The sequence below is a fragment of the Pipistrellus kuhlii genome, unplaced genomic scaffold (assembly GCF_014108245.1).
Source record: "Pipistrellus kuhlii isolate mPipKuh1 unplaced genomic scaffold, mPipKuh1.p scaffold_m20_p_107, whole genome shotgun sequence".
Taxonomy (NCBI): Eukaryota; Metazoa; Chordata; class Mammalia; order Chiroptera; family Vespertilionidae; genus Pipistrellus; species Pipistrellus kuhlii.
The window spans coordinates 282207-307411 of NW_023425413.1; the positions used below are offsets into that span (position 1 = coordinate 282207).

General features: G+C 71.0%; 1 protein-coding gene across 4 annotated transcripts in view; it reads right to left on the reverse strand.

Moving 5' to 3' along the window:
* Positions 1-11552: 11552 nt before the first annotated feature.
* Positions 11553-25205, reverse strand: part of BRF1 (BRF1 RNA polymerase III transcription initiation factor subunit) — a 33421-nt gene continuing 19768 nt past the window's right edge. For 3 of the 4 annotated variants that reach the window (XM_045578859.1, XM_045578858.1, XM_036430329.2), the window contains 13 exons: positions 24184-24333; positions 23386-23479; positions 22577-22703; positions 21619-21658; positions 21453-21545; positions 17952-18221; positions 16938-16999; positions 16726-16807; positions 16603-16658; positions 16104-16354; positions 14947-14998; positions 14314-14488; positions 11553-13638 (listed from right to left, as the gene is read on the reverse strand). In XM_045578859.1, coding sequence (XP_045434815.1) covers positions 13595-13638; positions 14314-14488; positions 14947-14998; positions 16104-16354; positions 16603-16658; positions 16726-16807; positions 16938-16999; positions 17952-18221; positions 21453-21545; positions 21619-21658; positions 22577-22703; positions 23386-23479; positions 24184-24333 — 1496 coding nt within the window. In that variant the 3' untranslated portion in view covers positions 11553-13594. The remainder of the gene's footprint in view (positions 13639-14313; positions 14489-14946; positions 14999-16103; positions 16355-16602; positions 16659-16725; positions 16808-16937; positions 17000-17951; positions 18222-21452; positions 21546-21618; positions 21659-22576; positions 22704-23385; positions 23480-24183; positions 24334-25205) is intronic. The other variant, XM_036430330.2, reaches the window with a different exon arrangement.

Sequence of the window (25205 nt, forward strand, 5' to 3'; positions counted from 1 at the left end):
TCACGGGGGGGCTCACGGGGGTCTCACAGGGGGGCTCACGGGGGGCTCACGGGGGGCTCACGGGGGGGACTCACGGGGGGGCTCAAAGGGGGGCTCACGGGGGCTCACAGGGGGGCTCACGGGGGGGCTCACGGGGGCTCACAGGGGGGCTCACGGGGGGGCGCTCACGGGGGGCTCAAAGGGGGGCTCACGGGGGCTCACGTGGGGGACTCACGGGGGGGCGCTCACGGGGGGCTCAAAGGGGGGCTCACGGGGGGGCTCACAGGGGGGGCTCAAAGGGGGGCTCACGGGGGCTCACAGGAGGGGCCACGGCGGTCCTGGCAGCCAGGCCTGGGTCTGACTGGCTGGAGCAGAGGTGCCAGAGGGCGGGCAGCAAAGGGCAGGACAACGGGCCTGTGTGCTGTCCTCGGGCACCGCCCCCGAGCACGCCTGGGCCTGCCTGTCTGCCACCGTCCACCCCACCAGCTCCAGAGAAGGCCTGCCGTGTGCGGGCCCTGCCGTGTGTCTGGGCCTTCCATGTACCTGAGCCTGCCGTGTGCGTGTGCGTGGCCTGCCGTGTGCATGGCCTGCTGTGTGTCTGGGCCTTCCATGTACCTGAGCCTGCCGTGTGCGTGTGCGTGGCCTGCCGTGTGCATGGCCTGCTGTGTGTCTGGGCCTTCCATGTACCTGAGCCTGCCGTGTGCGTGGCCTGCCGTGTGCGTGGCCTGCCGTGTGCGTGGCCTGCCGTGTGCGTGGCCTGCCGTGTGCGGGCCCTGCCGTGTGCGTGGTCTGCCGTGTGCGGGCCCTGCCGTGTGCGGGCCCTGCCGTGTGCGTGTGCGTGGCCTGCCGTGTGCGTGGCCTGCCGTGTGCGTGGTCTGCCGTGTGCGTGGCCTGCCGTGTGCGTGGTCTGCCGTGCCCGCCTCGCTCAGGGGGGTCCCCGGTGCGGGTCTCAGACCCTCAGCTCAAGATCAGAACGTCCGTCAGACTCAGGTCCAGGTGAGGCGTCTGAGGCTCAGGCCCCGCAGGCCCCGGCCAGCTCCTCTCTGAGGCCGGACAGAGTCCTCGGTCGGAGCCCGGGTGCCATCTCCGTCCGTCCGTCCGTCCGTCCACAGCTCACCACCGGGGGCTGCAGGCCTCTGCGGGCAGCACTGCCGGCCAGCGGCCCGGCCCCGGGGCCTGTGCCAGCTCAGCGAGCCGCAGTCCCCCGGTCACCGCGCCCGCCGTGGGAACGGAGCCTGGGACCCAGCGCGGGGAGTGGGGTTGGACCTCCCAGGCTGGGCTCCGGGGGTTCCCGCGGGGCAGGCGGAGCTGGAGGTGGCGGGTGCGGCCGCAGCTGGACAGGGGAGGAGGCGGCAGCCCCTTCACCCACAGGTGCTTCCTGCGGCCGCCGGTGCCCGAGCCCGGGACAGTGTGTGCCGCCTCCGCGCCCCGGGTGGGAGGTCCCGGTGGGAGGTCCCGGTGGGAGGTCCCGGTGGGAGGGGTGGGAGGCCCCGGGTGGGAGGTCCCGGTGGGAGGGGTGGGAGGTCCCGGTGGGAGGTCCCGGGTGGGAGGTCCCGGGTGGGAGGTCCCGGGTGGGAGGTCCCGGTGGGAGGTCCCGGGTGGGAGGTCCCGGTGGGAGGGGTGGGAGGGGTGGGAGGCACCAGGTGGGAGGTCCCGGTGGGAGGGGTGGGAGGGGTGGGAGTTCCCGGTGGGAGGCCCCGGTGGGAGGGGTGGGAGGTCCCGGTGGGAGGGGTGGGAGGCCCCGGGTGGGAGGTCCCGGGTGGGAGGTCCCGGTGGGAGGCCCCGGGTGGGAGGTCCCGGTGGGAGGGGTGGGAGTGGTGGGAGGTCCCGGTGGGAGGCCCCGGGTGGGAGGTCCCGGTGGGAGGCGTGGGAGGGGTGGGAGGTCCCGGTGGGAGGTCCCGGTAGGAGGCCCCGGGTGGGAGGTCCCGGGTGGGAGGTCCCGGTGGGAGGCCCCGGTGGGAGGCCCCGGTGGGAGGGGTGGGAGGTCCCGGTGGGAGGTCCCGGTGGGAGGTCCCGGGTGGGAGGTCCCGGTGGGAGGCCCCGGTGGGAGGCCCCGGTGGGAGGGGTGGGAGGTCCCGGTGGGAGGTCCCGGTGGGAGGTCCCGGTGGGAGGCCCCGGTGGGAGGTCCCGGGTGGGAGGTCCCGGTGGGAGGCCCCGGTGGGAGGCCCCGGTGGGAGGGGTGGGAGGTCCCGGTGGGAGGTCCCGGTGGGAGGTCCCGGTGGGAGGGGTGGGAGGTCCCGGGTGGGAGGCCCCGGTGGGAGGCCCCGGTGGGAGGGGTGGGAGGTCCCGGGTGGGAGGTCCCGGTGGGAGGCCCCGGTGGGAGGCCCCGGTGGGAGGGGTGGGAGGTCCCGGTGGGAGGTCCCGGTGGGAGGTCCCGGGTGGGAGGTCCCGGTGGGAGGCCCCGGTGGGAGGCCCCGGTGGGAGGCCCCGGGTGGGAGGCCCCGGTGGGAGGCCCCGGTGGGAGGCCCACTGGTGACCTGGCGGCGCCGGGAGGAACCCACCTGAGGCCGGTCAGTGCCATCGGCCCAGGAGGCGTTCCCAGGCCGCGGATGGGTAACCCTAATGGCCCCCTCCCCCTGCCCCAGGCCGGGCCCTCCCACCGGCTGGGACGGAGCCACCGCGAGGCCGGGCAGGCTCCGCGCCGGGGGCGGGGGCGGGAAGGACAGACGGACGGAAGGACAGTCGGACGGAAGGACAGACGGACGGAAGGACAGACGGACGGAAGGACAGTCGGACGGAAGGACAGACGGACGGAAGGACAGTCGGACGGAAGGACAGACGGACGGAAGGACAGACGGACGGAAGGACAGACGGACGGAAGGACAGACGGACGGAAGGACAGACGGACGGAAGGGCGCGGCCCCCCAGGCGGCCCCACACGCGGAGCGGCTGCAGGAGCCGCGGGGCAGGGACGCGGTGCACGGTCACCCGGTCGATGCGCTGCCGGGCGGAGCTGGGGACGGAGGGCCGGGCGGGCGGGCGGGCGGACAGACAGACAGACAGACAGAAGGGCGGGCAGAAGGGAGGCGCGAGTTGCGGCTTTGAGCTGCGCAGCGCGTGCGGGCGTCGGGCGGGGCGGGAGGAGCGCGGGGGGAGCGAGCGGAGGCCCCGCAGCCCCGGGGCGGGGCGGACCCGGAGCCGGGCTGGGAGCCAGGAGGCCGTGCCGGCCGGAGCCGTCCCGCTGGGCTCCTGGGGCGCCCGCAGGTCCCCGGTGCGGGGGTGCGGGAGGAGCGGTTCCCGGTTCTCACCGCCGGCGTTTCCCATGGAAAACAGCTCGCCCGGCCGGTGAGCTCAGTGGGTGGAGCGTCGGCCTGCGGACTGATGTCACATCTGCTGTGAGAGACAACGATCTGAAACACCGCGAACAGGGCGGTCTTCAGCCTCTGTGCTGTGAGGAGCGCAGACCGCACAGCAGGCGGCACCGCGGAGGCGCCGTCAGACCCCTCCGAGGAGGAGGGCTTCCCACCACCATCTCTCTTCCTGGCTGCCCATGGCGCCTCAGCAATAGCCAGAAGTTGGGCCTTTTTAGCGGTTTGTATCGAGCCTAGAAATGGAAGCTTCATTTAATGGAATTGGCCGTTTGTGCTGGGAACGGAAGGTTCTTCCACCGGGAAGTAGCTTTGCAGCCATTCCTGCAGACGCCGTACCAGCACGGCCTCCGGTGTAACAGACGGAAACCTCACACAGGTGTGGGGCGCGGCCACGAGTCTGCACAGGCCCAGGCCTCGGACTGACCGGAGGGCCCCGTCCTCTGGCCACGGGCAGGGCCCAGCCGGAGGGAGGGCCTCCAGCACCGTGACAGCCAGCAGCCGTGGCCGTGAGCGTGACCCCGTGGTCCGAACACGTGGCCCACGTGCCTGAGTGACGTGGGCTCGCTGGGGCTCAGGTGCAGGTGGCTGAGTGGGATCGAAGCCCCGTGAAGGCTGTAAACTCCTGACACGCCCTTCCTTGGCCCCGTGGCATCGGCTGTGAGAGACACGGCGTGTGGCCCGTGGCGCTGCGTCCTCCCCGAGGGAGGGCAGCGACCGCCCAGGCCAGCTCCCCTCTCCCGCCCCCTCAGCGTCACCGGGCCGGGCCAGACACGGATATACAGATCTGCAGGAGGATGGGCTTCCTGGCTGGCAGCCCCGACAGCAAGCTGGCCACCTGTCAGTTCCGTGAGGAAGGCCCCCCCCCCGCCCCGTCAGGGTCTGGTTCGATGGCCGGCCACACCCCCTTGGGGCCAGACCGACCCAGAGTTCTACCCGCCAAGGCCTCCACCTGGGCAGCCTGGACTGCCTGGCGCTGGGCACTCCCGGCACCCCAGGGTGGGCTCCTCTCTCAGGCCTCGTGGGAAACAGCTGGGGGAGGGCACAGCCGTTGCCAAGGCGACCCCTGCAGGACTGACTTCCTTCTGGTTGGTCGGACTTCTGTGGTGACCGTGTTTGCACCAGCTTTTCATGGAAAGAGATGCTGGAGGCCCAGTGCGTGAAGATTCATCACCGGAGGGGGGCCCTCCGCCCGGCCGGCACCCTCTCCAATCTGCGCGCGATCCCTCTCACAGTCCAGGACTCACCTACCTGACAGCCTGATCACCCCCTAACACTCCCCTGCCAGCCTGCTTGACACCTTACTGCTCCCCAGCTGGCCCAATTGCCCCTAACTGCCCTCCCCTGCAGGCCTGGTTCCCCCCAACTGCCCTCCCCTGCAGGCCTGGTCCGCCCCAACTGCCCTCCCCTGCAGGCCTGGTCCCCCCCCCAACTGCCCTCCCCTGCAGGCCTGGTCCCCCCCAACTGCCCTCCCTTGTAGGCCTGGTCCCCCCCCAACTGTCCTCCCCTGCAGGCCTGGTTCGCCCCAACTGCCCTCCCTTGTAGGCCTGGTCCCCCCCCAACTGTCCTCCCCTGCAGGCCTGGTCCCCCCCAACTGCCCTCCCTTGTAGGCCTGGTCCCCCCCCAACTGCCCTCCCCTGCTGGCCTGGTTCCCCCCAACTGCCCTCCCCTGCTGGCCTGGTTCCCCTGGCCCCCATGTCAGACGTGGGGGGCTGCGTGCCGGGCCTCTTCCCGGCTCGCACCCTCATTGTGGGGGCGCACACTGGCAGCAGAGGCGGCGGCTGGAAGATATGCTAACACGGCTCTGCTCCGCCCTCATGCATGGAGGCGGCTGGGCCGGGTATAAAAGTCTCTCTTTGCTTCTTCTTTTTTTTTTTTTTTTAAAGAGAAACATATTTTTGTTTGTTTTGTTTAAAATATATTTTTTATTTCAGAGAGGAAGGGAGAGGGAGAGAGAGAGAGAAACATCAATGATGAGAGAGAATCATGGATGGGCTGCCTCCTACATGCTCCCCACTGGGGACTGAGCCCGGGTCCTGCTCCCACTACTGAACGGAACCAGGCAGGATTCCTGGCTGAAAACCACGTTCCTCAGAAGGTGGCGGGCATTGCCTTGTGGTCCGTGTCCCTCCCGTGCGGCTGCCTCGTGGTCCGTGTCCCTCCCGTGTGGCTGCCTTGTGGTCCGTGTCCCTCCCGTGTCCCTCCCGTGCGGCTGCCTCGTGGTCCGTGTCCCTCCCGTGTGGCTGCCTCCCATCCCCAGCCCTCGGGCCTCCTTGGGGACTGGCGTTGGCCTGGGGAATGTCCGTTTGGACTGGGAACGTTGGCGTGTCTTTCTCTTTGTTGCATGGTCCGCGTCTCTGCTCTTGGACCGGTGAGCTGTTAGTGCTGCGGGCGGCCAGGGTGGCTGGCACCTTGGGTGTCTCCTGGGGCTGTGTTTGTAGCTGCGCGTATGTTACGTGTTGTATCTGCTGTTCGTGTCTGAGTAGTGGTGTCCTCTTTGTGCTTCATGATGCTGTTATTTTTTAAAATGTTTTTATTGATTTCAGAGAGGAAGGGAGAGAGAGAGAGAGAGAGAGAGAGAGAGAGAGAGAGAGAGAGGTTAATGATGAGAATCATCGATCGGCTACCCCCTGCACTGAGGATCGAGCCGCAACCCGGGCATGTGTCCTTGACTGGGATCGAACCCAGGACCCTTCAGTCCACAGACCGACACTATCCACTGAGCCACACCAGCGAGGGCATGATGCTATTATTTTAAAATCTACTTTCTTGCTTAGTAGAATGCCTCCCCGCTTTCCTCTGGTTCCAAGTTCTCCACCTCTTACTGCCAGCGTGCGTCCTGTTCTAAGTCCGTGTGGTGACGGCAGGGTGCCGGGCCGAGCCACTGCTGCCAGGCCCAGCACGGTGGGCTCCCTGCCCCCACCCCTGGCAGGAGCCCAGGACCGAGGGGCCCGTGCCGGCCAAGCCAGGCTGGGCAGGGCAGCAGGCCACAGCAGGCCCCTTGCTGGGAGTCCCCGGCCAGGCCGAAGGGGGGCACGTGGGCTGGGGACCCTCCCGGGGCGCAGTGCCGGCCCCTGTGGGCGGGCCCGGCCGTTCCCAGCCTCCGGCGCCCCCGGGTCTCGAAGGGAAGCGGCTCTGCGGAGCCCAGGCTCGGCCTGCGGAGGGCAGCCCGGAAAGGGGCCGGGAACAATGGCTCCCTGACAGGCTTCCCCTCGGGAGAAAATAGCGGCTGGAGAATGGTCACTTCCTGCGTTTGTGCCGGGCGCAGAGTGAATCACAGAGGCCGCCCAAGCGGAGCCGCCGGCCAAGTCTGCCGGCCGCCCGCACGCCGGGCCCCGGGCCCCACACGCCAGGCCCCGCAGCCCCACACACCGGGCCCCACGGCCCCACACGCCAGGCCCCGCGGCCCCACAGCCCCACACGCCAGGCCCCGCGGCCCCACACGCCGGGCCCCGGGCCCCACATGCCGGGCCACACGGTCCCACAGCCCCACACGCCAGGCCCCGCGGCCCCACACGCCGGGCCCCGGGCCCCACACGCCAGGCCCCATGGTCCCACAGCCCCACACACCGGGCCCCACGGCCCCACACGCCAGGCCCCGCGGTCCCACAGCCCCACACGCCAGGCCCCGCGGCCCCACACACCGGGCCCCGCGGCCCCACACGCCGGGCCACACGGTCCCACAGCCCCACACGCCGGACTCCACAGCCCCACATGCCAGGCCCCGCGGCCCCACACGCCGGGCCCCATGGTCCCACAGCCCCACACGCCAGGCCCCATGGCCCCACGGCCCCACACGCCAGGCCCCATGGTCCCACAGCCCCACACGCCGGGTCCCACGGCCCCACACGCCAGGCCCCACGGTCCCACACGCCGGGCCCCATGGTCCCACAGCCCCACATGCCGGGCTCCACGGCCCCACATGCTCCACACGCCAGGGACACGTGACCTCCCAGGGGGTGGACTTGCCTGGTAGTAGCAGGGGGACCCTGAGGGCACCCCTTCAGTTCTTTCCTCTGAACCAGAGGGGTGAGGACGGGGCCTTGGGAGGGCTGACCCGGATGGCACGGCTCCTCGCAAACACCACTGCCCTTTGCAAAGGGCCTACTACGCGCTGGTGCTGTGCTGGGTGCTCCCCTCGGGCCCCTTGCTTTGCCTGCACAAACCCTCATGACAGCCAAGGAGCTCAAGGGGGTGCCTGCCAGGCCAGCCGCCCTCACCTGCAGGCCCCGGCAGGGGGAGGGGGGACACGGGCCCAGCTCTCCCCCTGCTCCGGCCTCAGGCTCACTCTGTTCCTTGGGTGCCCAGCCTCCTGGCGAGGCTCCCCCGGCCTCCCCAGCCCTTGGTTGCCGACTCCTCCAACGAAGCCCACCGCTTGCTCCCGCGGCACTGTTTCCCATCGAGTTGGCTCGGGTCAGGGGTGGCGTGGGGGGACCTGCTGCAGATTCTAGGGCCCCGGGGAGAGGGCCCTGGGGGGAGGGCCCCGGGGAGAGGGGCGCGCAGCGGACAGGGAGCCTGGCCTGGCCTGGCCTGGTGAGCCCGGTGCAGGCGGGTCCCAGAGCCCATGTGCTCCCTCCCTCCTGTGGGTGACACGTGGCTGAGGGCACCCACGGGTGGAGGGGACGGGACAGGGACGCCATGGAGGGCAGCTGCCCGGCAGTGCCCAACGCAGCGAAGGAGGGACCAGAGGCCTGGCCCCGGTGGGGAGCACCTGGAGCCTGTTCCCTCCCTCCGCCACCGGCCGCATCAGGCAGCGGCGGCGTGTCCATCCGGAACTGCGTCCTGCCTGAGGCTGCGGTGACCCTGCAGGGGCCGGGGCAGAGGGCAGGCCGGAGGGCGCTCCGCCCGAGGACCCACAGGGACCCACACACACACACACACACACCCCCGGGCTCCCGGAGGGCGCCAGCCTGAGGCCAGAGGAGAGGGCTGCGGCCGCGGCTCGCAGCGTTTCCGCCGGCCCGGCCCGCAGGAAGTGGCCGCCTCCCGGACAAAGGGGCCGGCGGACAATGGCCATTGAATTGGGCCGGGCGCTCGCGCTCCGACCGGCCGCCAGCTGCCCGCGCAGATAAGCCGGCTCCGCCGCCCCGCCCCGCCCCGCCCCCGGCCGCCGAGGGGCCAATCCCGGAGATCGCCGGGCGCCGGCCCCGCCCCCTCCTCCTGGCCCCGCCTCCAGGCCGGCGGCGCGCACCGCCTGGGAGTCGGGCCCTGGCCGCGCGCCGGGCCCTGCGAGCGAAAGGAGCCGCGTGGGGGGACTGAGGCCTGACACCCCATTTCCCCCGGAGCACCGGGCCCGCTGCCGGGGACGCGGCGGCGCCTCCTGCACCTCGTTTGGGTGGAACCTCAGCCCGGAGCCGCCCTGCGGGTCCCCCCCTCCCTCCAGCCCGCACCCCACCCCCGGCTTTGGGGCTCCACACGACAGCCTGGTCTCACGCCCCGGAAAGCCATTTGGGGCCCCATTTCCTCAGACTCTCCACCTTGGGGACCCCTCCTCCTGGGGCCCCTGGCACAGCCCTGAATGTGGCCCTGAGAGCCAGCTCTGGGGCAGTGGGGTCCTTGCCCAGGCCTGGCCCTGCAGCTGGGCAGCAGTCAGCTCTGCCTGGCCTGGCCCTGTGGCTGTAGCTTCGAGCAGCAGATCCGTGACCAGGCACGTGGCAGGGGTCCCAGCACCCGCCTCCCCTGGGTTAGAAAGCTACGGGAAGAGGGGTGCTGACGGGGGCAGGACCTGCAGGTTCGGGGAGGCTGAGGCAGGCTTCCTTCCTGGGCAGGTGAGGTGGCTCAGGCCTCTTCCCACTCCCCCCTGCAGGCACCTAGGGTGAGTCACCTGTTCCTGGCCAGCCCGGGCAGGGCAGGGCAGGGGGTGGGGAGGACTCAGGAGCCCAGGCCCAGCACCCCGGCCCGACAGTCCAGCCCCGGGTGCTGGGACCACTGGCACCAGCCAGCAGGCCATGCCCTCAACAAGCCCCTGGCCTGGTGATAATTTGAGGTGGGGGGCTGCAGGGCCAGGAGAGGGCTGACAGCTGTGGGGCATTACTGGGAAGGAAGGCTTCTCGGAGGAGGTGACACTGTGCTGGGTTCTCAGAGGAGGGAGGACCCCATGCATAAGCGGGAGTCGGGGAGAAGCCAGGTGTTTGTGGGAGGGGGGCCAGGTGGACTACCGAGGCCTGGAGGGTGTGCCTCCACCAGCACGGATTGGCATCACCCTGACGCCCGCTGCCCTCAGCTGGCCCTGGTGCAGGGGCTGAGGTGGCCATCAGAGGCCAGCCTGGCAGAGGGCACTGTGCTGCCTGGGGCAGCAGGCTGTGGACACCTAGCCTGCAGTCAGACACAGCCCCCCAGCCCTGCCCAGCACGGAGCCTGCCCTCAGGCTGCAGGCAGTGGGGGCCAGTGGCTTCTGACTCTGGGGCCCCAAGTTCACGGTGACTCCCCAAGAGCCCGCCCTGGGGACATCCTGACCCTCCCGCCCCCTGCCTGCACCAGCACTGAGCCTTTCCCTGGAGCCCTGGCCCTGCCCTCCTGCACCCCAGCACCCCCAGCCGACAGCCGGGCTGAGGCACCCCTGCAGGTGGAGCCAGGGCCAGGGCCCACCAGAGCCGAGCACAGGTCTGCCTCTGCCACACACCTGCTCCCACCCAGAGACCACCAGGACACCCAGCCCCTGGGGACCTGCCCTTCCCGCCCTGAGGCCCTCGCCCTCCTCCACCCTCCCCTGCCCCGCTCGCCTCTGCCCCGCGTGGGCTGCCCCCTCCCACCAGAGGGACGTCCCATCCCCTGAACTAGTCTGACCACTAGGGACCCTCAGTGGGAACCCCCTCAGCACCCTGGCCCAGGCGCGGGGCACCTAGTGAGCACAGATCTGAACCGGGACGGGCTAAGGCCCGAAGGCTCGTCTCGGTCTGATCACGCAGGGCCGTCCGTCCCTCAGGGGCCACTGGGGCCGATGTAAGGAACCAGCTGTCAGGGGGCTCCTCACAGCTCTGACGCCCCGCTCCCCGCCTCCCCCAGCCTGCAGGAGGCTCCCCTCCCCTGCAGCACCACCTGCTGGCCAGGACCGAGTGCCTCCGACCTGGGGAGCCTGGTGGCAGGCCTGCAGGCCTCCTCAGGCTGTGCCCTGGGCATGGAGACGCAGCTGGGGCGAGGGCCAGGCCGGGCCTCGGGTGCACGCAGGCTGCCAGCCCTGGGCATGCAGGCTGTGCGCTCGCTCACTCTCCCCCGCTGCTGCGGAGCGCTGCACCAGCCCACAGCCTGCGGGTCCTGCCGGCCACCCACCTGCACCCCCTCTCCCCCCTGCAGGCACCTAGGGTGTCACCTGGGTGCCTCGGTGGGCTGGAGACTCGGGAAGGGCTTTGATGGGCGGGGCCTGAGTGCAGGGGAGTGTGCAGGTGTGCATGCCCGCTGGCAGAGGCTGGTGCATAGGTGGGCCTGCCCTGACCCCGTGTCCCTGTCTACCCCTGGCCCTGTTGACCCCCAGCCTCCTGCCCCGGGCCCTTTGACCTCCCGGGCAGCCGTTTCCCAGGGCCCACTGAGGCGGGCACCGCAGACAATGCCAATTCACTGGCCTTGAATGGGAAGCCAAGCCTCAGGGCCAGGACACGGACCCACCTGCCCACAGGCCTGCCTGGGCTTCAGGGCACCCCTCCCACGCCCCTTCCTCAGACCACAGCAGTGCCCGCCGCTGGGCCAGTCAGCTGGGGGTGGCCAGGAGAGGGCGCTGAGAGCAGTGTCAGTGCTGGGTTAGGGTCAGGGCCAGTCCCACCGTCTGGGGCCCTGCCCTCCCAGGTCCCTGAAGGCCCATTGTGTCCGGCGGCTTCCTGAGCAGCCACTCCCAGCAGGAAAGCCATGAGCCTGTTCTGCCCTCTGAAGGGCTGGGCACCCGAGCCTGAGGCTGACGCCGCAGAGCCCTCAGCCCCCATGCCTTGCCAGCCTGGCAGGGGCCCAAGCCTCCCCAGGGACCAGCCAGCCCTCCAGGCACGTAGGTGCTCACTGGTCCCGGAAGCTGGCGGCCATGGGCAGGCACGCCCCACACAGCGCCAGGCTGGGCACTGCCCGTGGGAACAAAGTGGACCCTCAGTGCCCCCAGGGGCCGGGCACACGTGCAAGATGGCTGTGTCCTGTGATGGTCCCCGGCAGGCAGGGGCAGGCCGCGTGGTGAGGTCCGGGGCAGGGCGGCCTGAGCGCCAAGCAGGCCCACGAAGGCACTGCGGGTCAGAGGCCCAGGCCTGAGCAGACCGGGGACCGGGAGGACGCGCACATGACCCTGGTCTGGCAGGTTGTAGCTTTTATTGCTCGGGGAACGGGGTGTCGTTAGGTACAGGGCACTGGGGTTGGGGCTTGGGGACAGGAAGTCGGGTGGGGACCAGCCTGGGCAGAGGGTCAGTGCCCGCTCCTGGCTCCAGGCTGCGCTGAGGTGCCACCAGGGGCGGAGCGGCGTGAGGATGTCCTGGGTCAGCCGCCAAGGAGGACCTGTGGGCGGGACCCTGGGAACTGGTCCCTCTGCGGGGGGTCCGAGCAGAGTGAGTTCGAGTGGACCCGCTGGGACCCTGGAGCCCTGTCCGCTGCAGCCGCCACTGGGAGGCCCCTCCACCTGAGCCTCAGGGTGGGGGTTAGGGAGCGCTCCACACCCCTCCCAGGGCCCATGGCCCTCAGCAGCAGAGCCAGCTGCCAGCCCAGATCTGTGGCCCCCTCCAAGTAGCACCCGTCAGGTGTGCCCCCAGCCCCACTCAGCCTCTGCCCCCCTAGAGCACCAGGGACCCTGAGGGCCTGAGGTGCAGCCTGCTGGTGGGCCTCGGGGAGGGGCAGCTGGTCTTGGGGAGGCTGGACAGCGGGTGGGGGTGGGGCTGACAGGCCTTTTGCCTCTCGGAGGCCTCTGTAGTCTTGGTAGCATCAGGCGGCCATCAGCCTGGTGGCCATCGGCCCGGCGGCCTGCTGGGACTGGGGACAGTCAGGAGTGTGGGCCCAGCTGGTGACCTTGGGCTGTCACTCAAGCCCCAGTCCTCTTGGCCTCACTGGAGACCTGCCAGTAGCCAAGTGGAGCCCAAGTCACCTCCAGCACTTGCTCTGACCTTGACCCCGAAACATCAGAGCAGGCCTCTGCTCAGCAAGGGTCAGGCCTCGTCCTGCTGTCCCGCTCCGAGCCCTGGCAATGCCTACCCTGCAGCCCACCCAGCAGGGCTGAGACGGGGTGTCCTATGCCGCCCCCAGGAGGATGCTCAGAGCCACTGCTGGAGGGGTGCCCCAGATCACTCCGGCAGCAGCAGGGGGACCTGGCCGTGGGCAGAGGTGCAGACGGCATGTGAGTGCTGGGCCTCCCCCCTCCCTGGCCTGGTGGAGGTCACCTGGGGTCAGAGGGTGGCATGCAGATGTGGACGGAGGAGCACGCAGTCTGCAGGTGTCCCTCAGGCCCACAGGTGTGGTAGCAGTGGCCTGCATGGGGGGCTGTCCACAGCCTGCTGGCACCTGCCAGCCGCCGGCTGCTCGCTGGGGCCCTGCCCCATTACCATGACCATGGGGTCAGCCACCACCAAAGCAGGGGCTCCCGCAGCACCTGTCAGCACCGTGTCCTGGGGCGGGTCCCCCACTCTGGGACCTGCTCCTCACCTCACCTCGGGCAGCGTCCCTCACCAGGCCCCTCACCTCGACTTCTGCTTCGGCGCACGCCCGCCCTGTGCGCCAGAACTCCTTCCCAGCCCCCTGTCCGCAGACACGGGCCTCCGTCCCAGCTTGCAGCCTTTGCTGCACCCCAGCCAGGAGATAGGGTGCCGGGCAAGAGGGCAGTGCACTGTCTGCACTGCGGCCACCGCTCCGGGGAGCAGGGAGGTGGGGCCTCGGCAGTCGGCTCCGGTCTCCCATGGCCCGGCTGGCCCCGGGGAGTGCTCCAGAGCAGGGCCAGGCTCGGGGGCCGCCCGCCCGCCCGCCTTCCCTCCCTCTGGACGCCGGGCCAGATCCTGCTCAGATGTGAGCGCCCACCTCTCCTGGCTCAGGCGCCTGGGCTCGGCGTGCAGCTCCGGGTGGCAGGCCCGGCGCGGGAGGGAGCCGAAGACCTCAGCTGGAGCAGAGGGCTAGCACGGCGCTTCTCAGCCCGCGAGCATGGCGAGCAGCCGTGTCCTGGAGCCACCCAGCCTCCACGCACTCGGACGAGCCTCCGGGTCTCCCTGCAGGGCACACGCCGTGCACTGCTCCAAACATGGCGCCCGCACAACGCCGGGCGGGGCGTCCCTCGTGGCCACGATGAGGCTGCGGGGCAGGCGAGGCCACGCTCACACCCTCAGGAGCCAGGGCCCACCGCGGGCGCGGCCGTGCGGTCACACTCAGTAGCCGTCGCCGTCATCGTCGTCACCGTCACAGCCGTAATCTGCAGAGACAGACGGCGCCGCTGAGCAGCTGCAGGTGGGCCCCGGCCCCCAGCCCCCGGCCCCGAGGCTCCAGCACCAGTGGCCTCGGCCCCTCAGGCCCCACCGCAGAAGAGCACTGCTGGGAGCTGAGGCCTGGGGGCCGGGGGCCTGGCTGCGGGCGGGGGGCCTGGGGGCCGGGGGCCTGGCTGCAGGCGGGGGGGGCCTGGGGGCCGATGGCCTGGCTGCGGGCGGGGGGGGGGCCTGGGGGCCGGGGGCCTGGCTGCAGGCGGGGGAGTCTGGGGGCCGATGGCCTGGCTGCGGGCGGGTGGGCCTGGGGGCCGGGGGCCTGGCTGCAGGCGGGGGGGCCTGGCTGCGGGCGGGGGGGGCCTGGCTGCGGGCGGGGGGCCTGGCTGCGGGCGGGCGGGGGGGCCTGGCTGCGGGCGGGGGGCCTGGCTGCGGGCGGGCGGGGGGGCCTGGCTGCGGGCGGGGGGCCTGGCTTCGGGCGGTGGGGGCCTGGCTTCAGGTCAAGGGCCCATTTGAGGCGCTGTGAGGCGGTGGGACCCTATGTCTGTGGGCTCACTCCCGGCACCCCAGGCCTTGTCTCCCAGGGGCAGGTTTGGCCAGTCCCCTCGCACACCCAGGCCTCGGCACCCAGTCGGCCCGTCCAGACGCCCTCCCCGGAAGCCCGCGCTCACCGCTGCCGCCCATCATCTGCAGGGCGCTGACGCAGGGCTCCCCGTCCTCCTCGGCATCGGGGTCCTCCTCCTCGGCGTCCTCCTCGGGGTGGTAGGCCACGGGCCCGCTCTCCACCAGCACGTCCGCGGGCCTCCCCAGGGCACAGCCGCGGGCGGGGGCGTTGGGGGGCGGGGTCTGCAGTGAGGGGGCAGCTGTGGACAGGCTCAGGCCGCCCCCGGGGCCCTGACCGGCCCTTCGGAGCTGCCCCTGCAGCTGCTCGGGGACCCTGGGGACCCCCCTGCTCCCCGTTCTGCTTCTTGACAATCAGGAACGAAGACCCTGAGCCCACCGGGGGGGGGGGGGTGCCCACACCAGGCTCCCCTCTGAGGGCGCTGGGACGGGCCTCGCTGCCCAGAGGCTCTCTGACAGCCCAGGAGACGTGGCTGCAGGCTGGCCAGTGCTGCAGGGCGCCAGGAGGACTCCGCTCTCAGACCAGGCCCTCCCAGACACTCCTCCCGCGCCTGGGGCCTCAGGATCCCCTCTGCCCCCCCACTCCAGCCCCCGCCTCCGCCAACAGCCAGAGGGGCCTGTCCCAGCTCCTCCCTCCGCTGGGCTGTGCTCCCCGAGGCCCCGCCCACACTGTGCACACACACCTCTCCCACAGCTGCCTTCTTAGCTGCCTGGGCGGACACCATTGGCCTCAACCTGAAAGCAAGTACAGGAGGGGGTGAGGGGTGCATGGGAGGGAGCACAGGAGGGGGTGAGGGGGGCACGGGAGGGAGCACAGGAGGGGGTGAGGGGGGCACGGGAGGGGGTGATGGGGGCATGGGAGGGAGCACAGGAGGGGGTGAGGGGGGCACGGGAGGGGGTGATGGGGGCATGGGAGGGAGCACAGGAGGGGATGAGGGGGGCACGGGAGGGGGTGAGGGGTGCACGGGAGGGAGCACAGGAGGGGGTGACGGGGGCACAGGAGGGGGTGAGGGGGGCACGGGAGGGGGTGATGGGGGCACGGGAAGGAGCACAGGAGGGGGTGAGGGAGCACAGGAGGGAGCACAGAAGGGGGTGAGGGGAGCACGGGAGGGAGCACAGGAGGGGGTGATGGGGGCACAGGAGGGGGTGAGGGGAGCACAGGAGGGGGTGAGGGGGGCACAGGAGGGGGTGAGGGGAGCACAGGAGGGGGTGATGGGGGCATGGGAGGGAGCACGGGAGGGGGTGAGGGGGGCACGGGAGGGAGCACAGGAGGGGGTGAGGGGAGCACGGGAGGGAGCACAGGAGGGGGTGAGGGGGGCACAGGAGGGGGTGATGGGGGCACAGGAGGGAGCACAGGAGGGGGTGATGGGGGCACAGGAGGGAGCACAGGAGGGGGTGAGGGGGGCACAGGAGGGGGTGAGGGGGGCACAGGAGGGGGTGAGAGGTACATGGGAGGGAGAGGGTACAGGATGGGAGCAGGAGGGGCACTCTCAGGCCCAAGTCTGCCCCTCTGCTCCCAGCAAACATCTCTGGCTTCCTCCCTCCCGCCCCCCACAGGCCAGGGTGGGCACCCTCCAGGCCCACTGCAGGGACACCCGACGTGCTCACAGCACCCCTCCCAGGCCTGCTCTCCCTCCCCCACACCCTCCAGAGAGCCGGGGCACACGGTCAGCTGCAGGGCCGAGGGGGACACGTGAGCTCAGCGCTCCCCTCGGTGGCTCCCTCCAGGCCCAGGAGCCCCGCCCCTCCTGGCCGCAGGAGGCGGGCAGGCAGGGCGGGGCACAGCTGAGGGAGCTGGAAGCACCCCGAGGACCCGGCTGCACCCACGTGGGCCCAGCACCTTTTGCCCACGCTGGCCGCGGAGTCGGCCCCGCTCCTGCCGGCCGGCTTCTTCCTCCGCGGCAGCCTCCGGGCCGCGGCCCTGTCCTCGGGCCCGGCGTCCGGCCGCGCCGCCCCGGCCTTGCTGTCCAGGTCGCGCAGCACGCTGTAGTTGATCTTGCTGGAGATGCGCTTCTGCTCCAGCATCTTCTCGATGGCCTCGCCGGCCGTGCTCGCCTGGATCGGCTCCTTGCGCTTGCACGGCTTCTTGGGCTGAGGAGGCGCACGCGTCACCTCGGCCCGGGGGGCTGCCCAGGGCTCCGGGACAGAGAAGGGCCTGAGCCCCGCCCCCTGCACCTCCCCCGCCTACCCCCGAGGAGCCACCAGCCCCGGTGCTGGCCACAGGATGGGCGGGGCAGCGGGCAGGCCCCCCGAGGCCGCCAGCCTGCCTGGGCTCCCCTCCCGCCGCCCGCAGCTCTCCACCCAGCCCACCCGCCGGGCAGCGGCTCCAGAGCGCCCACCTTCTGCTCCTTGTAGATGCCCAGCTCCTTCTCCTTGGCGATGCGGGCCTCCTTCTCTGAAAGGCAACGCCGGGGTCAGTGAGGGCCTCCCGGGCGCAGGGCGGGCGGGCGGGCGCCACTCACCCCTCTGCTCCCGCAGGTACTCGGCGTTCTCCCGCATCCACAGCTCAGCCTTCACGCGGGCCTCCGCCTCGTTCAGGATGTACTGGGGAGCAAGCGTGACTGAGGGCGGGCGCACACAGCGGGCCCCCAGGAGGGTGCAGGGACCCCCCCCCCACGGCCCCAGGGGCACCGGAGGGAGGGCAGGTCAGTGCTGCGCCCTCAGGACCACTCACCCTGTCGATCTCCAGGTCGTCGATGCCGCTGAGGTCCAGCTCGCCGTCCCCAGAAGCGTCTTCTAGGGAAGCAGATGGGCAGTGACTCACACCCCACCCCACCCGGCCTCCCGGACTCTGCCTCCTCACCACCAGGGGGCGGCACTGCTGTGCGTGTGCATGTGCGTGCACAGTGAGGGGAGCTACGACCCCGACGCAGAGGGAGCAGGATCTGTCCCCCACGGGCTGCCCCCCACATCCTGGCGTCCTGGGCAAGCAGCCCCCCAGTCAGGAGAGGGCACGACCAGTTCTCCAGAAGCCTGACGGTCCTCAGGTCGTCCCCAACCCGCCAGCCCTTCTGCCCAGCTGGGCCCCCAGCACCACCTGTGTGGCTCAGAGCGTGGGTGCCCTCCTGCCTGCTGCCCCGTCACCCGTGTCCTCTGCTGAGTCCCCTGCTGTCAGCCCACAGAGGCATTGGGGGCGCTCCCCACTGAGGCCCCGCGACCCCTGGGCACCCCAAGGCGCCCCTCGTCCTCAGCGCCAGCCAGAATGGCCTCTCTCTGCTCCAGTGCCCTCTGCCCGTGCCTGCGGGACGCGCACAGAGCCCCTCCGTGGGATGACCTGACAATTTAACTGTCATGCCAGCGCCCCTCCCAGGCCACTGCTGCCCTCGGGCCGGCCATCCTGCCACGCCTGCCACGCCCATGGTGAACCTCAGGCAGCCCAGCAGCTTCGCTGAGCAGTGCTGGGGTCGGTCCCAGCAGAAGAGCAGGACCTGCTGTCGGAAGTGACCTGACAGCACCAGAGCCGCCCGCAGGTCGCCCGTGCACGGGGCCTCCGGGTCACACGGGCAGGGGAGCTGTGGCCACACTCACCGGAGCCACAGGCCAGCCGACAAGGGCCCCAGAGACAGTGGTGCCCTCTGGCACTCAGGGGTCAGCACCCACTGGACCACTGACTGCTCACAGCCACGCTCCTGAGGGGGCGACCCACAGCCCAGCCCAGAGCCCTGCCCGCCCGCCCGCCCGCACTCACTGGGCTCCTGGCTCTGCGAGGAGATGCACTCCCGGATGGAGTCCGAGATGCCCAGGCTGGCCGCGGTGGGCAGGGGCCCGAGCAGGGACTCCAGGGCGGGCGGCTGGCCGCTCCCGCTGGGGCTGCCCGTGGCCTCTGCGCCGCCGGCAACGCCACCGCCCAGCAGCTCCCGGTAGAAGTCCTTGTTCAGGTGGCTGGCCGCGGCCTCCAGCTCCTCGTCCTCAGCATCCTCCTCGCCAAACAAGCTGGCCGTGCTGTCCTCGGCGGCGCCTGGGGCACAGTGCACCGTCAGCCCGCAGGGCCGGCGCCGAGGGAAACTCCCCCCACAGACCGAGCTGCTGAGGACGGCAGCCCCCGAAGGCTCCGTCACAGAGGGCGCCCCGTCCACGGCCCACACCTCCCGCCGGCCGCGAGATTCACACCAGACGCCCCGGAGGAACAGGCAGCTCGAGGGACAGGCCCCGCAGGCAACAGAGGCGGCGTTTGGGCCTCGCTCCCCCAGGACCTTTCCTGCTGCTGCTTAGAGCGTAAGGAGGAGAAGGAGGGGGAGACAGACACCTGTCGCTTGGCTGCCTCCTCCAGGCCCCTGACCAGGGCCAGGGATCGAGCCTGCAACCCAGGTATGTGCCCTCGACAGGAATCGAACCCGTGACCCTTCAGTCTGAGCGCTGACGCTCCATCCACTGAGCCACACCGGCCAGGGCACGTTTGAGTTTGGATGAAGCAAAAGCTTCTTAGAAATGGCGCTGAAAGAGAGTCCACAGAACACCGACAGATCCGACTTCATCAGTACTCAGACACACGCAGGCTGACGGCGAGCACGCGGCTGACAACAGGACGTGTCAAGAGCCCAGCACTCACAACCTGCGAGGACCCCCGTCTGAAGTGGAGGCTCGGCCGGGAGACCAGAGCCGCTGCGGGCGGGCGGGCGGGCGGGCGGGCATGGCGGCCACATGAGAAGCAGATGGGGCGGGTTCTTGGACACGCGCGCTCGCCGGCCTCGGCCCGGACCAGGAGGGAGATGGGGAGTGTTCACAGCGCTCCGTGCCGTCCAGCCTGGTCACCCACTGTCCACAGCAGGCCAGCCCGAGAGGGACCGAAGCTGCAGGCCGAGCTGAGAGACAGGGCGGGACGCAGACTGGGAGGGGCGGTGATGTGATGGGTGACAGGTGATAGTCACCCACGGCCAGCCCCTCCCCACGGGCAGGCCCCTCCCCACGGGCAGGCCCCTCCCCACGGACAGCCCCTCCCCACGGGCAGCCCCGCCCCACGGGCAGCCCCTCCCAAGGGCAGCCCCTCCCCACGGGCAGGCCCCTCCCAAGGGCAGCCCCTCCCAAGGGCAGCCCCGCCCCACGGCCAGCCCCTCCCCACGGCCAGGCCCCTCCCCAGGGCAGGCCCCTCCCCACGGCCAGGCCCCTCCCCACGGCCAGGCCCCGCCCCACGGGCAGCCCCGCCCCACGGGCAGGCCCCTCCCCACGGGCAGGCCTCAGGGAAGCTGCCCCGGGCCCGGGGAGCTCCTCACTGCCAGGACTCAGGCGGCAGAGTGCCACGAGAGAGGCTTCCCTCTCGACATGTGTCTCCTGGGAACAAGCATTCGCTTCCCGGGAGCAGGGCAGTCACATGGGAAGGGCTGGACACTCCAGTGTCTCCACCCGGGCTCGCAGCCGCCCTGAGGGAGGGAGGCCACCGCCTGCCGGGCTGCCGCCCCTCCACCTGCCTCCAGCCTCCAGCCTCCTAGCCCCCCAGGAATCGCTACCCGCTGTTTCACCAAGGCGCAGTGACGCCGGCCGCCACGGGCGTGGCTCAGGAGTGGGCCACAAGCTCACAGGCGTGGCTCAGGAGGGGGCTCAGGAGCAGCCCCGAAACCAAGGCAGCCTGCCCGTCCGCTCTGCTGGCGCTGAGCCGGTGGTAGGTGGGCGGGATGCCACCTGACAGCGCAGCCGTGGTGGGAGGGTGGCTGGGAGCCGGAGAGAGGAGCATGGAGCCTGGTAATAAGACGATGCCAGGCCAGGTGGGAGGACACCCCGGAATCGAGCTCGCTCAGACCGTGGGCGCTCACCCAACAGCCAGCGGGTGATCTCACGGACAGGACCACCGTGCCCCCAGCTCCGACAGCCGAGGCGTGGCCGCAGAAGACCCCATGGAGGCGGAGCCCAGGCCTAGGGCACCACCCATGTGCCCAGCCACAGACACGCAGTGCACGGCTACTGGAGGGACAGCCAGCAGCACTGCGGGATCACAGGTGCGTGCGTAAGGCAGAAGGCACCCCTCGCTCCGGAGCGCCCACTCTCCCGCGGCTCGAGCACCAGGAGAAGCAGGACCTGTGCGGGGAGCGCCGCCTCCCTCGACATCACGCCGCAGCCCGGCCTGCGTGCTCAGCCCGGGCACAGGAGAGGCCTGGCTCAAACACCACCAGAGGGGCGATAAGTCCACGTAAAGCCCTGGTGATGGGAGGCACTAACCCGCCTAGAAACCCCCAGACCTGAGCTACCACGACCGAGAACAAACCGAAAACAAACGTGAACAGAAAACCAGAAGTACCCTAAGGGCCCGGCCGCGTGGCTCCGTGGCTGAGCGTCGACCTATGAACCAGGAGGCCAGGGTTCGATTCCTGGTCAGGGCACAGGCCTGGGTTGCGGCTCCATCCCAGTGTGGGGCGTGCGGAGGCAGCTGACCGATGCTTCTCCCATCGCTGATGTCTCCCCCTCCTCCCCCTCCCTCCCTGACGGCGATAGAAACACGTTCTGTAGAGGAAGCACCCTGCGAGCCCTGCCAGTGCGAAAAGCGCTGTCCAGTGTGCCCAGGGCTGTCGGTTCAGCTCCCGGCCGAGGGCACTCACGGTGTGGACATCCTCCGCCTGCGGGGCCAGAGGCAGCCAGGCGATGTGCCTCTCACCGATGGCCCCCTCCCCTTCTCTCTGAAGAAGACTCGGAGAAAATGCCCTCGGGCAGGAACCACAGCCACAAGCGAGCCCTGGCACAGCAGCTGGAGGCAGGACACAGCCCTGGAGAGGAGCTGGCACTGCCACCCAGACAGAGTGCCCGGGCAGACGCCACCTGCTCTCGGGCCTGAGGCCGGGGACCGGGACCAGGGTGGTTTGTCCGGACGGCTGTGCACACATCCCTGGCCGGGCCCCGGGCCCGACCCTGCTGCTCTGGCCATCCCGGCCGGGGCCAAGCCCTGGCAGGGGAAGGAGGGGCGGACCAGAGAGGCATGAAAACACACAGCAGCTCTGCAGGGCACGGAGGATGCCGGGCCGGGGCTGGCAGGGCGGGCACGGAGGGGCACCGTGGACAGGAAAGGGGTCCAGGGACCTGCGGGCAGTGAGCAGGGCAGGCCTGCGTCGGAGAACAGAACCGAGGGACATGCGCCCAAGCGACGGGGACAGAGGCGAGGGCACTGGATGCTGGGAGCCGCTCAGTGCGGGCTGGGCCTGGGGGCGGGCAGGGACCCGCCGCCCGGGGAGTGAAGAGGCACGGGCAGGGTGAGGGGCGCGCTCACCGTCCCTCGCCAGGCTGGCCAGCGCCCCCTTGGCCTTGGGCCGGCTGTTCTCCAGCTCCGTCTCGATCTCGTCCTGGTAGCTGGAGATCTCCCCTGCAGCAGTGACGAGCAGGAAGTGAGCCAAACCCTCTCCGCCCGAGGCGCCTGGGGCAGGGCAGCTGCTCACCTTCGACCTCCTCCAGTTTCCGCGACAGGACTTGCTCCAGCTGAAAACCGAGAGGCGGACACTGAGCTGAGGCCAGGAGGGACGGATGTCAGCCAGACGCGCGCCTGGGGCCGTTCCCGGCACAGCCGACGCCCGCCTTGCCGGGAACACGCTTCACGGGCTGATCAAGGGCCAGAGCAGCAGGGTCAGGGGCCAGGGTCCCGGCCAGGGATGTGTGCACACCCGTCCGGACAAACCACCCTGGTCCATGCCCGTCGCCCCGAGCGGCAGGCCCGGAAGGGGACCCATGTGTGCCCCCCGCCCCCCCGCACCTCTGTGTGTGTGCACCTCCGTGTGTGCCCCCCCCTGCACCTCTGTGTGTGTTCACCTCCGTGTGTGCCCCCCCGCACCTCTGTGTTCACCTGTGTGTGCACCTCCGTGTGTGCCCCCCTGCACCTGTGTGCCCCCTGCACCTGTGTGCCCCCCCGCACCTCTGTGTGTTCACCTCCGTGTGTGCCCCCCCGCACCTGTGTGCCCCCCCGCACCTCTGTGTGTGTTCACCTCCGTGTGTGCCCCCCCTGCACCTCTGTGTGTGTTCACCTCTGTGTGTGCACCTCCGTGTGTGCCCCCTGCACCTGTGTGCCCCCCCGCACTTGTGTGTTCACCTCCGTGTGTGCCCCCCCACACCTCTGTGTGTTCACCTCCGTGTGTGCCCCCCGCACCTGTGTGCCCCCACACCTGTGTGTGCCCCCCGCACCTCTGTGTGTGCCCCCCCCGCACCTCTGTGTGTTCACCTCCGTGTGTGCCCCCTGCACCTGTGTGCCCCCCCCCGCACCTCTGTGTGTGCACCTCCGTGTGTGCCCCGCCCCCCCCACAGGCTTGCATGCAGACCGCTGTGCTGCCCAGACATGCAGTATCAGGCCACAGAGCCGGGCGCTGACCGGGAGGCACAGGCAGCAGCGCACACAGGTGGGCCCACCTGCTTCGCCCGCAGCTTCCGCTGGCCAGCTGTGTACGACGGGGGGTCACACTCCTCCTCCAGGTCGATCTTCATGAACTCGTCCACGGTCAGCTGACTGGTGGGCGTGTCTTCAAATTCCGTGAGCCTAAGACAGATGCGACAGACGCCCTGCTGCCCCCACAGCCACTGACGCTGGCATTAGGGAGCGGCGTAGCCAGTGCTGGGCCCCGGCCACGCCTGGGACTCCACAGCCCGTCCACCGGCTCAGGTCTGCCCTCAGCCACGCCACCGGGAGCTGGGGGGAGGGCCACTCCCTCTGACCCCCTGAAGACGAGCTCTCGGCAGCTGGTCTGTTTCTTAGTCCCTGCCGCCGCCCAGAGGCCGTGCCAGGGGATTAGAAAGAACTGCCAGCGGGAGAGGCACCTGGTCCATCCGCCTCCGTCCGGCCGTGCGGCTGAGCCGGGGGGCCGTGGCCTCATTGGGCCCTCGTACGTGGATACCGGGCTGTGGTGGAGCTCAGCTTCCTCCCGGTGACAGTCCCTCAGGCCACACCGGACGGGCCGTACCAGACAGGTCACACCGGATGGGCCACACCGGACAGGACACGGTAGCCGCCCTCAGTGCTCGTCGGACCCGCTTGCCTCTGGGGATTCTATAAACCGCCGCCCACTCGGCTGCTCGGAGGGGGCCGCCAACTGCCGACGCCCCAGGCGTGGCCCCAGGAGGAGGGCCCTGGGCAGGGAGAGCGCCCCCTCTGCGCTGGGCCTGCAGGCCTGGAGGAGCCGGAGGAGGACACGGGCTGCCCTGAGGCCCGAGCAGGGACCCACCTCTTCCTCAGCGTGGACTCGCACACCTTGACCACGCTGATGACCTCTTTGACCGTCCTCCGAAAGTCGTGCATCCTGGCTGCCACCAGCAGCGCTGGAAGGAGGGAGGGTGAGGTGAGCAAGCGGCAGGCTGCCTGCACCGGGCGCCGTCCTGTCCGCTGGGACTCACACACTGCTCCGAACGCACACAGTGCACACGAGCTGCCTGCCCTCTGCAGCGGGGCACACAACTAGCACACGTGTCCTGCAGACTCAGAGCCCTGCCGAGAGCACAGCGGCTCTGGCCTGCGTGTAAGGGCTGGCTGGCGGTGGAACTGGGGGGCTGGAGGGCCTGGGATGGGGAGGGCCTGGGACGGGTAGGTCCTGGGACAGGGAGGGCCTGGGACGGGGAGGGCCTGTGCTGGTACACTGATCCTGGTCTGCAAGTTCAGAAGCCAGGCTCTGGATGGAACGCGCCCCGGGCAGCGCTGTGCCTCTGGAGCGGATGATGGGCGCATGGGCCCTGGCGTCCCAGGAAGGAGTGGGCACTGGGCACTGGGCCAAGAGGTTTAGGGGGGAGGGCTCCAGAAGAGGCTCCAAGAGACCCAAAGCCACCTGCGGGCATCTGCTGCCCGGTACAGAGGGCCAGGGGGCAGCCAGAAAGCGGGCGCCCAGCCGTCAGCCCCAGGTCCCGCGCCTGCCCCGTCTGTGGAGGCGCCTGGAGCAGGCAGGAGTCCGAGAGGTCCAGGCGGCTGGGCGCAGCTCTGGAGCCACCCAGCACCCCGCTGCAGTCAGGACGGAGCCCCCCCCGGGCCGCACCTGCCCCGCAGAGGCCCGAGGGGCGCCGGCCCGTGTGCATCCAGTCCCGCTTCATCCGCTGCAGGAGCCGCAGGGCCGTCATGGACACTTCGTGGTTCTTCTCGCCGAACTCCAGCAGGTGGGCGAAGCGCGGGATGTAGAGGCAGGGGTCTGCGGAGACACGCACCTCAGCGCACGCCCTGCCAGCGGCATCGCCCCCCGGCACACGCGCCCCCCAGCACACGCCCCCCCAGCACACACGGCCCCCCCCCGGCACATGCGCCCCCCAGCACACACAGCCCCCCCCCCGGCACACACGGCCCCCCCCCGGCACATGCGCCCCCCAGCACACACAGCCCCCCCCCCGGCACACACGGCCCCCCCCCGGCACACGCCCCCCCAGCACACACGGCCCCCCCCCGGCACACGCCCCCCCCAGCACACACAGCCCCCCCCCCGGCACACACGCCCCCCAGCACATGCCCCCCCCCGGCACACACGGCCCCCCCCCCGGCACACGCCCCCCCAGCACACGCCCCCTCAGCACACGACCCCCCAGCACACACGGCCCCCCCCCCCGGCACACGCACCCCCCAGCACACGCCCCCTCAGCACACGGCCCCCCAGCACACGCCCCCCAGCACACACGCCCCCCAGCACACACGGCCCCCCCCCGGCACACGCGCCCCCCAGCACACGCCCCCTCAGCACACGCCCCCCAGCACACACGCCCCCCAACACACACGGCCCCCCCCCGGCACACGCGCCCCCCAGCACACGCCCCCTCAGCACACGCCCCCTCAGCACACACGCCCCCCAGCACACACGGCCCCCCCCCGGCACACGCCCCCCCCCCGCACACACGGCCCCCCCCCCGGCACACACGGCCCACCCCCCCCGGCACACACGGCCCCCCCCCCGGCACACGCGCCCCCCGGCACACGCCCCCCCCGGCACACGCGCCCCCAGCACACGCCCCCCAGCACACGCGCCCCCCCCTCCCCCCCGGGCCACCCCTCCTGTCCTTCCACCACAGGCTCCCA